General features: G+C 41.9%; 1 protein-coding gene across 2 annotated transcripts; it reads right to left on the bottom strand.

The window, feature by feature from the left end:
- Positions 1 to 3,739: 3,739 nt before the first annotated feature.
- ern2 (endoplasmic reticulum to nucleus signaling 2) lies at positions 3,740 to 15,269 on the bottom strand. 2 transcript variants are annotated; one of them, XM_084931821.1, is made up of 24 exons: positions 14,939 to 15,269; positions 13,983 to 14,100; positions 13,857 to 13,890; positions 13,244 to 13,316; positions 13,087 to 13,159; positions 12,866 to 12,988; positions 12,684 to 12,785; positions 12,421 to 12,480; positions 12,075 to 12,291; positions 11,468 to 11,546; positions 11,151 to 11,301; positions 9,987 to 10,129; positions 9,692 to 9,880; positions 8,284 to 8,437; positions 7,991 to 8,110; positions 7,736 to 7,826; positions 6,795 to 6,984; positions 6,606 to 6,702; positions 6,323 to 6,522; positions 6,051 to 6,198; positions 5,667 to 5,794; positions 5,303 to 5,426; positions 5,105 to 5,172; positions 3,740 to 5,010 (listed from the first exon to the last, which is right to left on the bottom strand). In XM_084931821.1, exons 1-24 carry the CDS (start codon positions 15,026 to 15,028, stop codon positions 4,828 to 4,830), a joined length of 2,955 nt encoding a protein of 984 aa, XP_084787947.1. In that variant the 5' UTR covers positions 15,029 to 15,269; the 3' UTR covers positions 3,740 to 4,827. The 2 variants fall into 2 exon arrangements, with proteins under 2 accessions (XP_084787947.1, XP_084787948.1); XM_084931822.1 differs by lacking the exon at positions 14,939 to 15,269 and having other exon boundaries at positions 13,244 to 13,311; positions 13,983 to 14,049.
- Between the last annotated feature and the right edge of the window lie 588 nt (positions 15,270 to 15,857).

Here is a 15,857-nt window from a genome sequence, read left to right as displayed (position 1 = left end):
AGGGGTGGGGGGGGCAGATAGATGTGAGGATTTTTAAGAAATGTTTTTGAGCTCCGAAGGAGAAACGCGGGGGGAAATAAATTCAAATATGTTTTTCTAATGTCCTGGGGCCGTTTAATCAGTATTTATGAACACGAGAAGCTCTCTTGCGAAGCCAGAGAGTTGAAGCTCCTGATAAGTAATGTCACACTGATCTACAACCTAGGCTAACCGTAGGCCCTCATCCCACATAATGTAACATGAAACTCATCAGCCAGAGCTATCAGACCACTGGGCATGAGAGTAAAGCTGAAGTCGGGCAATATCTCTGTTACCCAGCAGAGTCTGACCTTTGCTTTGGCTTTTAATCAGAGGAGCTCTGCTGCATAACAGACTCCAAGTCTCAGGAGAGAGGGAGGGAGCCCAGAAACAACTAGACCAGAGTTTTAGTGTTGTTTTAGAAATCACTGGTTAACATAGATTTATTTACACAGGAAGTAAGCAGAGTGTAATTTAAGGTCCGCTCAGGCACGCCGCAGAAATGAATGTGACAGCCATAAGAGAGCTCCCGGCTCCAGAAGAACACTGAAGTGACCTTGTGAATGGGTAGGCGCAGACTAAGGGGGGGAGGGACGGACAAAGGGAGGAAGAGGGAATACAGGGAAAAGTAAGAGGATAGAGGGAGGGAGAGAAGAGAAGGGGGAGGAGGTCATGTTTCCTCTGTTGAGCCCACTTCCTGTCCTGATCCCAAAATGGAGAGACTCAGAACGACATCGCTCAGGCTGTTTCGATCGTCTGCCCCTCTTCACCCCACAGCACAAACTCACACACACACACACACACACACACACACAGGCTAGCACACATCAGAGAAAACCTAACCAGCCTCCTGCGGTGTCGTACAAAGGAGATGAGAGGAAAAAGCAGGGAGCAGAAAAATATATCCCAGTGGTCTCTGAAACATAAGGAAGCATTCGTTTATAGAAGCTGAGAGGCACAGGACATTTCGTCCTCGCACTGCATTTCAACGTTTGTGTCTGATGTGTAGCCTGTGTGTGTGTGTGTGAGAGAGAGAGAGACAGAGAGTATCAATGCTAAATTCTACACCATAGTCAACACCAGCAGGCCTGTGCAGGATATTCTTATAGTTGAATTCAATTCAACCCAAGGAGGAGTTTATTTCAAAGTGAAAATATAAAATTGGGGTAGCACTTTATAATAATGTCACACTGTTAAGCATTAGAAAGGTATTAGTAAGGTGCCTAATTCAGTTTTGGACAGTGAATATTCTATATACTTGTATATTATTTATATGATAGTTAGCACTAATTAAGATAGGTATTTATATGGGTGCACTGCAGCCATCCAGTCTTTATGTGCAGCTTGCTAATAACGACTCATTTCTCTGCCAAAAACAAACCAAAATAAACACAAAATGGCAGGAAATAATGCAAAACTTTTTAATGCAATGGGTAAAAGGTGATTGTAGCCATTTTTATTATTTTGCCTCTAGCAACCAAAGTAAATAAAGAACAATGTAGAAACACCATTTTTAGCCACAAACCACCTCACAGAAATCAAAAGAGGACTTCTCTGTTTGTTGTTACAGCAATTTTCTGTAACGTAACATAATTGTTGCCTACCCGAATATCCACAGACCTGAGAGCCATCACGCACATTTATCTGTTATCTGTGTGCGAGTGTGTGTGACCGTGGGTTCGAGTGTGTATACAGCTGCATGTGTGCAGCGCAGTGAATTTGGTCTCATGACTTTGGTTAAGCTGATGTTTCCCTAAGGCTGTTTTGATTGGACCTACAGCTGAACTCTGATATTTAATAATGAGCCGGGTACTCCCTCTGTTTTTCTCCACACACACACACACACACACACACACACACACACACACACTGACCAAACGACTGAATCAGAGATAAACGAGCATAAAGTATGAACGAGTGGTTCATTAGCTGATGATTTGGTCATGACAGATAGCTGCACCCCAGGCTTTCAGATCATTAAACCACTTCTGTTTAAGTTCACACTGACAGTGGAATTAACTGATGTCTGACATCTTATCTGCTCTACAGGATGTGTTTTTGAGGGCAGATTGTTAATCAGGCCAAGACGAACGCAAGAGAACAGTTTTACATGTTTGGACGGTGACCGCATATACACAAGTACACAGGTTTAATCTGTAACTTAATAACTTTAATAATAATGGATTGCATTTATATAGCGCTTTTCGGGAGCCCTCAAAGCACTTTACAATACCACTGGTGAAGGCAAGCGACAGAGGCGAGGCTGCCATATCGCGCCATCGGCCCCTCTGGCCATCACCAGTAGGGGGTAGGTGAAGTGTCTTGCCCAAGGCCACAACGACCGAGACTGTCCGAGCCGGGGCTCGAACCGGCAACCGGCCGATTACAAGACGAACACCCAACTCTTGAGCCACGATCGCCCTACAATCACAATTCTGTTTAATGCATGACAGCAATTTAGAAGCCTGCGACGTCCTCTTTACTTCTAGCCTTTACCAAGAAAAGTCATTTACATGATCAGAGCTGGGCTTGGCACATGTCTCCCTCTGCTGGAGTAAAATAGGCAATGCAGCATTTTTACTGTGATTCAATGATTCTGTTTTTACTGTGAAACTCTGAATAAATACTAAAAATAATACATAAAAATGAAGCAAAGTCAGTGTAGTAGTTTTTTGTTTTTTTTTTTTATACCCACTGACATTTTCAAATGGTAAGTACCTCTCTGGGACATTCATCTGCACAGGAATGACATTTTCTCACCAGGATAAACAATTGACATCAGAAAAGGAAATGTCTGAAATGAGTCTTTGCTTATTCAACAAAGTGTAAAAAAAATCTTTACCTTCTTCATCTTTAAGTCTTGCTTTCCACCATGTCTCACTCTGTGCTGTATATAGTTTAATGCTGCAAGTGCTCCTGTTAGGATTTAATAACTTAGATTTGAACAAATTTATTTTTCTTCAACGTGAAGACAAAAATGGGTGTACCTGGCATAAAGCCAGGGGGTCAATGTGTGTGCAAGTGTCTTTATGTCTCTCTGTGTGTCATTAGTGGGTGGGTGTGAGTGAATGAGCGAATGGTCGGAGTGTGTATGTGCGCATATGTGTGTGTGTGTGTGTGTGTGTGTGTGTGTGTGTGTGTGTGTGTGTGTGTGTGTGTGTGTGTGTGTGTGTGTGTGTGTGTGTGTGTGTGTGTGTGGGGTTGTTGACCCATTCCCTGGTGTCTTGGTGGCTTGGACCTCCCTCTTATCGGGAGGCAAGGCTGCCAGCCTCTACCAGGGTCAACTGCCCGTTGCTTCGGGTCTGCTGGGACTCTCACCCTTTGGCCGTGAGCACCCAATCTGGGGCCTCCCCTCTTCTCCTGCTGGGATGGCCGTGCGAGATGTGTGGCCTCAAGTCTTCTACCAGAAACCAGAAATAAACTTCAAGTTTTCACAGCTTTACCCACATATGAAGTGTGTCAGTGATGTCTGACTGTGATATTCACTGTATTCTCTTTAGTGGGCAACATGCCTGGGTGGAGCTGTATAACTACCTTCACTTATGCAGGTACGGCACTGTCTCCAGAACAGTTAAAGAAAGCACAGCAAAAACATGAGTGTGTAGCCTTGTGTAACTGTGTACCTCAGTATCTGCGGTGTGTGCTTTACCTACAGCTTCAACAACGTTTGTACACCCAGTTATTAACCTCTACACTGACAACATGAAGACGAGATCTGCTGCAGTTCTTCAGCACACTCTTTAATCATTTCAGAGTTATTATGCATCAGTCTACATGATTCTGTCAACCTGTAAAACTATCCCCACTGTCAGAGAGGCTATTTTCAGTAGTTAATATAACTTATCATAATTTTACTTCATTTCGTTTCAATTCAATAAAAGCGGCCATCACTGTGTTTTCACCTTTGATTTTAACTTGTGCTACACAATGTACTTGCTCAAGGGCAGGTTATTTTCTACACAAATAAACACAGCACCTTCTGACCAGTCAATTCTCTTAAAAAAAAAAAAATACTTTATCATGCTGAAAGATCACTGTTGCACAGGTAACAAGAGTGTCTACAGTTTTTAAACAATCACCTACAACCTTTGGCTTTTCCTTCCAATCAGGAGAAGCCAAAGGTTTTGCTCTCAGATAGCTATAGAGATTTGCAAATAATTTACTTTAAATTCTGTTGGGTTTTTTTTTGCTGTAACAAAGCAAAAATACACTTACACACCATGTAAGCAACACTGTCACTGTGATCAAATTTACTTGATGGGCCAGTAAATAACAAGCCTTATTAACAGGCTTATTACTTAAGATTACCTTCCTGGCCTTGGCTGCTGTATTTAGCCTGTATTAAAATTTCTTATCCATTTGTTTACAGTTATAGATGGTTCCTTTGGTCAGAAATGTGCTGGATCAGACCTGTCCGTGTTTGGATATCTGGTATCATTAACATGCTCATAGCTCTCATTGGAAAAAACCGAGGCTGGCTCACAGAGTTAATAACCACTGTTGTTTTTTAGGTTTAGTGAAGCCCAAAAAGGAAAAAAAAAAAAAAAAAAGTAATTTGACTGAGATCGAGTTTAAAAACATATCCTATTATTAATATAAATATATACATTCTTTAAGTAGGGAAGAAATAAAAAATACAATAAAATTAATCTATAAAACAACCCCAAGTTCTATAAAAATATTTTCAGAGCAGCTGTAACTTCCCCTGAAGAACAGCACAAGCTTTACAAAAGCAATAACAGGGTACAGTCAGGGATTTCTTTTACTTGGCCCTGCACATGAAATGTGGAGTGCAAAGCCTTGTGAAAGCTATTTGGCATTGGGGGGTAGGTAGTAAGGGTGAAACAGTCTTTCATGGGCACAGATTTGCAGCGCAGCGTGTGTGTGCATCAGTAACCGTGGAAACCGTGATGTGAAGTACCCGACGAAGCCTTCGGGCAGCTCACCAAGAGTCTCCTGCACCTCTGGTGGGAGCTCGTGGTAGTGATGCTTCTGTAATGTAAATGCAAAAAACAAAAAAAAAGTCAAAAGCAAAGTGGGTTGAAGATAATTCTGCATGAATCTAATGATTGTAATGCTGGCTGACCTTATTCCTCATGGCTCTCAGCAGGTCTCTCACTGAGTTTCCTTTATAGGTCCTGAACCGCCTCAAGTCTGGGGCGCCCATGGAGGAGGAGGGGGGAGAAAAAAAAAAAAAAGGAAAAAAAAGCATTACAGGTTTATTGTCCTGCACAGATGTTAAGCATGCATGCAGAGCTACGAGGGTGTGTCTGTGTGTGCAAACCTGTCTGCAGAGGCACGGAGATGTGCATCCTCCAGTTGGTTCGGACGACTAATCTTCCTGCAGTTTCTAATCTGACTACAATCGGACTGTCTGCAGGCTCCTTCTCTATGCGGTCACTCACATCCTTTATACAAACATAGACATAAAACAAATAAATAAATAACACTGCACACAGAATCTGCAAACACAAAGCAAACAAAAAGAAATTCACCACAACATCTTTTCATAGCCCATCTCTAAATCTCAATATCAATAAAGTAGAACATTTAAAGTAGAAATAATAAAAGTAATCATTTTATTATTAGATTTCAATGTCTACATGCAGCTATAAACGAGTGACCACAGAGCAACTGAGGCAACACACCTGGAAAAATAGCAGCTGCTTCTCGGGGCTCCAGAAGAACGGATGTTTGAGCACGCAGGCGGTGGAGGGGCGTGACTCCACCTCAGCACTGATCATCTGCTCTATCAGATCCTGTGCTATGACATCATCTGATAAGACCAGCAAACAAATGTTTTCCAGTTAGTAACATGTGATGTGATCTGAGCACAGTTTACAAAAGAGGCCAATCAAAGCATCAAGTTCACGCAGGTAACTGGAAAAACTGCAGCCAAAAGCATCTTTGAACTGATGCACCGGTTCGAAGTCTGGTGGCTAAATGGTGCTCACGTATGAAAGCATGGACGGTTTTCCATTTTCACATCATAGGACCTACTAAGGAGAGAGGCACGAGTGAAAGACACTCACCATGTAAATCCTCCATAAAGTGTGAGAGCGAATACTCTCCTGACAGGATGTTGACCTGTCTTCTCAGTGCATCGCCAAAGGGGTGCTGCCCCCTGCTGATTACATAGTAAAACACACAGCCTGCTGAAAACACGTCCACGGCTGCTGTCTGGAAAGATGAGACGAGAAACACCTTTACCAACAGGCCAATGAAGTACTTCTCACTCTAAAGACCAACCTGGCTTATTATTGAGAAGAGTTTAGCAGTTTTTATAAAGATGTTTGCAGCCTACCGGTTTATTTTCAGGGATGTCTCGCAGCACTTCAGGAGCTATCCACCCTTCAGTTCCTGGTATTCCAGAACGCAAAGAGAAGCTGCTCCGACCGTCGGGAATCTTCTTACAGAGCCCAAAATCTGAGATGAGAGCTCGGACCCGACCCAGTGCGCTCGGCCCAGAAAGCAGGATGTTTCTAGGCTTCAGGTCACGATGGACTAGACGGATAAAGGATGGAGGAAAGGTAAGTGTATGTAATAGTGTATGTAAATATACGTGTGTGTGTGTGTGTGTCTCAGACCTATATTGAGTGAGTGGAGATGTGAGAGGCCACACATGGTCTGTTCCAGCAGAGTTATAGGACTCAGCTCAGGAAAGGAGGACGGATCTTCCACATACTTCAGTGAATACAGACAAAACAAATGTCTTAGAGATAATTCAATTAACAGTCAAAGCGGAGATCTCAGTGACAGTCCACTGTAGCGCCAACCTGTTGCAGAGTTGCGGTGCACAACTCGATGGCGATGTAGGTGAAGAGGTGGTCTCGCTCTGTGCAGAAGTATCGGATGACGTTGGGGTGCGTGTCGGACTCTCGCAGGAGCTGCACCTCTCGCTCTGCCACCTCGAAACACTCTGGCAGAATTCGCTTCACGGCAACGAGGCGGTCGTCAAATTTACCCCTAAAATCCCCATAACATGATTATGTGCATGTGTGTTGTTCAAAAAGATAAAGTTTGTGTCAGGATTTCGATGTTTTGCTGTTATACAGAGTAAGAGTAAGAAATACTGACATCTGTGTGCTCTGTATTTTGGTGCTTGTAATATTTTCAAAGACATGAGTCAGGTTTTTCAACCTGTGGTCACCTTAGCTTTGAATGAGTTCCTATTCACATCCAGTCACACCACTAGCTATAGTATAGACCTTAGTAAAGTCAAAAAACACAATCAGATAAACATCCATTAGAATCCATTTCTTCCCTCTCTAGTTTTTAACTCTTTACCCGTTCACAGCCTACCAGGAGTAACCCTTGAAACCTTTGTTTCCTGATTGGAGCGTTTCTGTATTGATGCATCAGAGGTTAGTGAGGATGGTCTCTGCCTAAGCAGCTACCCTCAGAAAAATAAAATAAGCAAACTATCCTAATGGTCATCAAACCATGTCTTTATTGACATACACTGAAGTGTCAAAACTCATCATTTTGGGTACAGAGGAGGTGTCGTCCTCATCCTTATTAAGGATAATGATTAATATCGTAATCATGAGGAAAACATACAGAGGATTAGTGCTATTTGTGATGGGCACTGAAAACAGCGTGCTACGTTTTATATGCTTAAGAAGAATTCTTGACAAAAATATGATACAAGTTTTCTCTTTTGCTTAAAATCATGAAAATCCACTGATACAGTTTTCTGCTTACAAACATATCGTACCTGAAGACAAACGTTCCTGCAGAGCCGTGTCCGAGCACCTCAGAGGGACTGAAGCAGATTTTACCCACGTGCACCTCCTCACTGTTTCCTTCTGAGAAATAGAAAAAATAAAAATAAAGAAAGGAAAACTAAATGTAGCTCATCTTTAAGGTGAAGGAGCAACAGTGATTTTTCCCCCCCCCAGTAATGCTTTCTGTTGAGTTTTTATACCCAAAAGCATCTTGAGGCAAATTTGCCAAGTATGCTGCATTTCACCTGCTGTGGGTTTGTGTCCATTCTTGCCATTTTTATCTCCATGCGATGTGTTGCTGCTGCTGCTGCTGCTGCTGTGACTGTGAGGACTAGGTGGAGCTTCTGTAGATGCAGGCAACGGGTCTAGGTGTAGATATACAGTCTGAATAAGACTCTTGCAGGTATTAAAACTTATACTGAGCCCAGGTTAATCTGGGCCTCAATAATGACAGGTTTTATTAATTCTTCATTTCTCATCACCATCACTGCACTCACAAGCACAGAGCGATAGAGAACTTGGTTTTTAAGTTACACACCGCTTGAGATGTTTGCATCAGTAGAAGGAGGTGGGTCTGAAGAAACCAAGGTTTGTGCCTGCGTATTTGTCTGCATGTTGGTCTGCATGCGCTGGAGACGAGACTCAAAGGCTTCCTCCAGCTGTCTTTGAGCTTTCAACTGCTGAGCTGCACGCTGGAGAGACGCATATCGATATACAACACATCAAACAAGAAGGTTGAGTTCAAAAGGTCAGTACTGAAAATATAAGATTAGTAAACTGTCCACGCACTCAAAAACATGGCAACTGTGATTCAGTCTCAGTAGTGTGGAAACTCCACATAAGTCAATTAAAAGAAGCTTAAAAACAAAAACAAGACAATAAATGTGCACTTTATCTGCAGTTTGTTCCATAATCGCTGTTTCAAACTATGATTTATTAGATTAAGTGGGGAATATACTTTTTTTTTTTTTTTTTGTTAATCAATCACATACACTCAGTAGCCTATTAAACTCTGCAAAAACAATACTTAGGAAATGCATATATATGCAGGAAGGTGCTACTGAAGCTGTGAGGATAAGCTTTGCTGTAAATATGATGTGTCTATCACGCAGTGGCATTGAGCAAATAACCTGCTGCAATAACTGAATGTCCTGTTCATGATATGTGGCGTGACATGATAACAGCCTGAGGCTTAGTTACTGTATCTGGCTGAAACCCGTCCAGAAAACATATTTGTTTCCATTCCAAGTGCTGCTGAGGGGAGCTTCATCAGCCCAAAAAATGAGACGCAGACACAAAAGAGGCTGCATTTTAAAAAGGATTACAGCCCTCGGTTTTTCAAACAGAGTGGAAACGCTCTTCATCTCTCGCTTGTACTGTCACCATTCATTACCAAGCCCACATGAGTAAACAACAGCTGAAGATGAAACAATGATCTCTGTTCTCTAAGGGTCAATGAATGACATGCTGGAATAGCAACACAGCTTTCTAACTTAAGTAGAGGAACAAGGTGGGTGGAGGAAAACTGGGAGCAGCAGGAATTTTCCATCACACTGTTTTGGATTTAATGACGATCACAGGTCAAAAGGTAAATGACTGTTTATGACACTTACAGGGGCATCCCACCTGCCACCATTAAATCAGAGCACCTTTGTCGGACACCCAGACAAAACCACAAATTCTCGCCTTTGTAGTTTGCTTTTCTTTCTAAAACATGTAATGAGTTTATTAATGAGCAGCGGTTTACTCCCATTTCACATGTTCATACTAAGGTATGCTCATAAGCTTATATATGGGTGATGCTGCATATCATTGATTAGAAAGGAGTATTAGTGATCACCTCATTTAATTCTTTAAAAAAAAAAAAAGGAAAAGAGTTTTTATTAAAGCTTCTGAAAAAAAAAAAAAAAAAAAAAAAAAAAAGCATAAAACGAGCAGAAACTCACGATGGGATATGTGAACATGAAGGCGAGCCATCCTCCCAGCAGCAGAGTCACGACAGCCAGAGTCAGACGGTCCTGAGTCACATAGAGAGGCAGCACGGTGGCTGACCTCTGATCCTGTCCTGGTGTCTTCCCATCAGCCCCTCCTTGGTTAGCCTTAGCGTCACTATGTCTGCCAGCTAATGTTTGAAACTGAGATACACAAGAAAGAAAGAAGAAAAAAAAGAGGAATTAGATGATGAGGATATTTATTTATTTTTTTTTTTTTCTCCTTTTTTTTTTTTAAGCTGTGACTCACATAGCGCTGATGGTAGTGGGAGGCAGGGGACAACGGGGAGGCAGAAGATCGAGGGGGGATGACCGCCTCACCAGAATGCTGCAGGGTGGTGGGAAAATCTCTCAACATGGTTGTGTGGGCTACTGGGGGGAGCTCGTGGTGACCTGAAGCAGCAAAACACACAGATCAAATACATTTACATCTGCACAAGTTTTTTTGTGGGTTTTTCTTTGTTTTTTTGTTTGTTTGTTTTTTTTTTTTTTTTTTTGGGGGGGGGGGGGGGTTGGTTTGATGCATAAATCAAAGACTTTGCTCCTACACCAGAACTCTTACCGTGAAAAATAAAGAAAAAGGATATTAATCTTAATGCTCCACTGCTTATGTGAATATAATTTTTAATATATTTAAATACTTAAATAGATAATTATTTAATGTAGCAAGACTATATATGCACTAACTTAGAAAATGATACACTAAATAAATATCTCCATTTTGACATGGGTGTGTATTTGTTTACATTTGTACTGAATTAGTTATTTTCCTCATTAATCATTCCTTACTGACAGTGTTGTTTTCGGCTAGATTAATTAGGTCTCCAGCGATCTAACAAGTGGAGGCAGCCATTACATTTGTGAGCCAAACAATATGCATAAGACTGACCCCATTGCACTCTTTGGATAGCAGCCCACTCATTTGCATACTGAAGCAGTATGCAAATTATTTGAGTAAAGGATAGGTGAATTAGCAGAAAGGTAAATAAATACAGAAGCAAATTAACACACAAATTCATGTTACGTTCTGTGACTTGATTAACGCTTCATTATTATTATTATTTTAATTGATTTAAACGTCATTTATGTCAACACTTTTATTTCAGAGTTTGTGCCTGTGAGGTTAGCCTGCAGCTCACTACTCGTTTTTCTTCACTGCGATTTTCTCTGCAAGGAGGTGTCATTGTTATGTTCAGGTCAGCATTTTTTTTTTATTTATTTTTTTTTTATTTATTTATTTATTTTTGTTTTTTTTTTTTCTTAAACACAGAAATACAAACCAGCAGTTTGTATTTCTGTCTAGTTCTGGACAATAACTTCATTAATACAAATGTTGTCATTTGTGTTGGTTAGTGTCTGAAGAACTTATTTATTTTTAATAAAGAAAGCTGTCTGTGTGTTTGAACACGTTTACCTATAAGCAGCCAGTGGTTTTTCTGAGTGTTTATGCTCCCCGGAGGATAGCGCACATCGGTGGATGGTGTGATCTCACACTCCCCTCTCTCTCTGACCGTCACCTCCGCCGTCAGTGGACCGTCGATCCGTGCCAGGGTCAGTCCCCGAGGCTGCCGTGGCAACAAAGAGCACAGATGAGTCAGGAGTGGACTTTCCCCATTATCACCTCAATCATCAGCTGACTGGGTACACTGTTTAGCGTTTACAGATGATGATATTAGAGGAAAGTGGGTGCTGATGTTTGGATATTAAAACTGATTATATATTTGAACTCACCACTAATGAGACTCCGTGGTGCACAAGAGAAGTCGAAGCATAGAGGTGGGAGTCCAGCTTTCCCACATAGAGAGTGGGCCTTAAGGAAATAAAAGTTATTTTAATTCAGTCATTGTCCAAGTATTCATGAACCTAACTGTGCATCAAATGAGAGTTATGACTGTGTAGCAATTTAAAACATCATACGCTCTTTCCCGTCTGTCTCTATCCAATAAAGATGAAATGAAGACTTGAAAATAAGGGTCTCCTCTGGTTTCAGGAGTTAAGATAGACCAGGAACCGGTTTCACAGCTTTTTAGGAGACTTTCATTGCATCTTTTTTTTTTCCCCTCAACTCGTCTTTTTGCCTGTAGCAACTGGGTTTTAATACGTGATAATATATCTGGTGGTATTCTGATGGAGAGAAACACTCAGCAGATCTTGTATCTGTGCTGCATGTTAACTCCAGTTATGAGGAGTCCCTGTCATCTGTCATCATCTGCATTTGAAGCACATGCTTTGCATTTTCTCCGAGTCCTGGTTAGATCATCACGAATAACAATCAATAAGGAACTCAGAGACTGAACAAAACAATCCTCTATTCTTCAGTGAACACAATTCTTCTTACACAAGCTGAGTCTGTGCAGTGGCTTGCTCCTTCACAAACTGATAGCTCCACTTCAAAGTGGAGTGTGCATCTGCCTGGTTGCCAGCAGACGAGAAAGTGAGAAAACGCAGTGTTTCCATTGCAAGGGACAGGTGGGGGGCGTGTCTCAGCGAGTCTCCAGAGTACAGGTAGACGCCGATCACTGGCGACCCATAGTTCTGACTCCAAAGGACATCACCTGGAAAACAACAACAACAACAACAACAACACGGGACTTACAACCCTCAATATGACTGTTAAGGAACACATCAATCGTATGAGATGCTAAAATATTCACAAAGGGATAAAACCACACACCTCCCCCTACCTGACTCTCTGTCAACTGTCACAACAAGACCATCACCACTGGAAACAAGATGGGCCATTTCTATAAGGAAACCAGAGGCAACAGGTTAGTGTTGGAAGTGTCTGAGATCATTTTAACCAGCTGTTTACATGTAAAAAATAACCTAGAGTCTGTATCAAAATACACAATAATGGATAATCATGAGTTACATTTGTGTGTCACAATAATCCTGGCAAAACAACTGTATTCACACTCAGCAACTGATTGTGCGTGCAGGGACGTACTGTAGTCTTGCTTCTCGTCGTAAGGCGGAGCAGAGTAATCGTTGTACGTGGCGTTCCATCGCAGCTCCTGTGTCTTCGTATCAAACATGGTAACAACATATTCTGGGAAAAACAAACAGTGACGCCCATCAACCTTCAACCCTCAGCCACGTGAGCGGGTGCAGCCACCTGTGCAGACATACCTGTGCGTCCAATGTAGAGCAGGGGACTATTGGGACAGATGGAGTCGGAGGTGGAGGTTGTTAAACTGGTTTGCTTTTCACCGGTTTCAGGATCCACCACAAACCACACATCCTGCTTTTTACCTGCGAAGATTATTAACAAACAGCAGCGATGTAGGTCAGCGTCTCCTTTTATGACAGTCTGTTTCACACATGGTGATAAAAAAACGTGTTAATCTGACCTGTATAGAGTATCCCATCAGAGCTCCTGCAGGGAGCTGCCTGTACCAGCTCAGGGATGGTAAAAGGCAGTTTCTGCAGATTTATCAATACAATAAATCAAACAAGTTCTTTTTTTAAATTATATTTAAGAAATATAACACAAACAAGCATCCTTACCATCAAACCTTCCTTGTGCTTTCCACCGAGTACATATAAACTGCCATCATTGGGGTCTGGGAGGAAACCTGGTCTAAATGAAATGTGCACAAATTTAGAAATGAATCACTATCAAAAAAAGAGAACATCTATAATATCTATACAACAACTAATAACACAACTTCCTTATAGAAATGGGCAATATCACCAGTTAACCTAACCCCCCTAACTGCATGTCTTTGGACTGTGGGAGGAACCCACACAGACACGGGGAGAACATGCAAACTCCACACAGAAAGGACACCATCACACCACCGTGCTGCCCTATCAATATTTGATTCAAACTTAATTATATCAGCTTTGTCTTAAACTAAGGTTTGGAGTTTGTTATTAACACAGGATTTTCTGGTGTGATCCATGCTTTGCTTAAAGGCAATCACAAGACTTGATGAAGAATTTCCATAGTTATGTAAACTGTTTATGCATTTAGATGATAAGGGTTGTGGCTCACTCTTCCTGAGATAAGTCTAAAAGCACAAAACAGCAAAGCAGTGACACTTTAAGGAAAGTTAAGTTTTTATTTCTGAGTAGTGGTACTCAGGGCCCCATGTCTGTGTGTCTCTACGTTACTTACTCTGTGAGGTAGACAGGAACTTGAATAATAGGGTCTGAAAGAATTAGAAGAGCAACTTCATGATGTATGTTTTTAAAAATAATTAAATACAACAGAGTAAACAGTACTGACTCTTTGTGTACAGACCTTCTCTTAAAGTCCATTTGATGTCTCCTGTCTGTTTGGAGACAGCATGCAGACTACCGTCCAGAGTGGAGACAAACAGGAGGGACTCTGGAAGAGTGACTGATCTGACCCCACCAACCTGAAGGGTCGCCAGAAGAAATTAGATAGACAAACACAACACAAACACACACATACACACACACACACACACACACACACACAGAAACAGACTGAAACTTTAGAACAGCTGTCTGACATTGAGGTCAGTCGTGTCATGTGTCGAAGATTTCAGCATAGCGTGTGTGTGTGTGTGTGTGTGTGTCAGGCCCACCACTGGGGGGGTGGGGGGTTGATTGTAATGGCCTGCAGTGAGTTTCTACTCAATAAGTGCACGGTGTTCCTGATTTAGCAGGATATCCTTATTTGCCCTGCCCTCCAAAACTCCACACCATATGCCGAGGGGTGTGTATGTTAACCTAAGTGTATTTGTATTACTCACGCTGTGGGCAGATACAGTTGTTTAACAAAAGTGGGGACTTGACTGCCTTTAAGTTTAGTTTATGTTAAGATTAAAGTTAAATCAATTTAAGTCGAGATAAGTTCCCTTCGTCTGTGTCTGAGAGTCCACCTCTCCCATATTTATACATTAGCAGGAGAGTAAACCTGAAGCAGAGGTACAAGTGAAGCAGGCAAACTAAGCTGACTCTCTCTCTTCCCCCCTCTCTCTCTCTCTCTCTCTCTCTCTCACACACACACACACACACACACACACACAGTATTTACTTTCTTCCTACGAGTGAGCTAGCTAGCTAGCTAGCTAGCTAAAGACGTTAAACGTCCCATCATATCACTGCAACTTTGCTAGAGCCTGAAATAGACACACATGCCATTTGGGAGCTCCGTTAGGCATAAATAGAAACACAAAAACAGTGTTCACAACAACAGAAGCAGAAAGCGCCACACAACTCAAAGTTTACCTGAACCAGCTTGCCTTCCAACGACAGCAGGAGAAGAGACAGGATCAGGCGCCCCACAGCCCCCATGACCCCTAAAACACTTTGTTTCATGGCTCTTAATAAACGAACAACTGACGGTACTGAACTAAAAACAGAGGTCGAAGTCTCTTTCCATTTCCAGCGCCTGCCAGCCACTGTTCGTAAGTTAACCACGGGCGTTTAACATCGCTAAATCCATGCGGACAGCCACTAAAAACGAACATTCAAAGCTCGAAGTTCCGCTTTAAAGCCATAACAAACGCAGCGTAACATCTCCTGTCACTACTCCATATTTCCGTGATGGGACGGATTCGGTGACGTCAGCAACGAACTGTCAAGCGGACAGGTGGGCGGGCCCTTTTCACAGCCCTACCCCAGCTGAGTGACATGAAGCTACACCAATGAGAGGAGATATTTGGAGAAGAAGGGGAGGAACTGTGGAAATGGCTGGAACACGTGGAAAAAGACAACAGGGCAGGTGTAAACGCAACAAGAGGGGGTCTTTGTGCAATCGAAAGTAGTGGAGGCATTATGTTTTTTGTTCTCTCTCAGCACCCCGCCCAAAAAAAGCCTATACACACCTATCAGTGGTGGAAAGTCCGTTTAGTTAGGTAATATAACGAATTATACTTGCACTTCACTTTAATACAGGGAAGGAAATACTGTGTTATTTTTTTAGTTTTAAAAAAGGTATCTGACCTCGGTGGGAATGAATGGGATTATTTTGCAGGGATTATGTTATCTGGGGAAATATTATACTTATGTTTACATTTCTCTCTTTTTCTTTATTTCACTTTTTTCTTTTTCTTTTCTTTTTTCTTTTTTATCTCACAACCTTAAGTGTACGGGCTAATTACCCCGAATGTGCTGATCATCTGTAATCCTTTTCCTCTCTTTTTGT

Source organism: Perissodus microlepis, chromosome 6 (genome assembly GCF_051167445.1).
Source record: "Perissodus microlepis isolate ML-2025 ecotype Zambia chromosome 6, ASM5116744v1, whole genome shotgun sequence".
NCBI classification, from domain to species: domain Eukaryota; kingdom Metazoa; phylum Chordata; class Actinopteri; order Cichliformes; family Cichlidae; genus Perissodus; species Perissodus microlepis.
This window is presented reverse-complemented; position numbering and strand designations above follow the sequence as displayed.

Excerpts from the sequence above, each read along its gene's own strand:
- ern2 (XM_084931821.1), bottom strand. The coding sequence starts at position 15,028 with ATGAAACAAAGTGTTTTAGGGGTCATGGGGGCTGTGGGGCGCCTGATC. Across the intron at positions 9,881-9,986 it reads CCCACTACCATCAGCGCTAT|TTTCAAACATTAGCTGGCAG; the intron begins GTGAGTCACAGC and ends TGTGTATCTCAG. Across the intron at positions 5,173-5,302 it reads CTCCGTGCCTCTGCAGACAG|ACTTGAGGCGGTTCAGGACC; the intron begins GTTTGCACACAC and ends TGGGCGCCCCAG.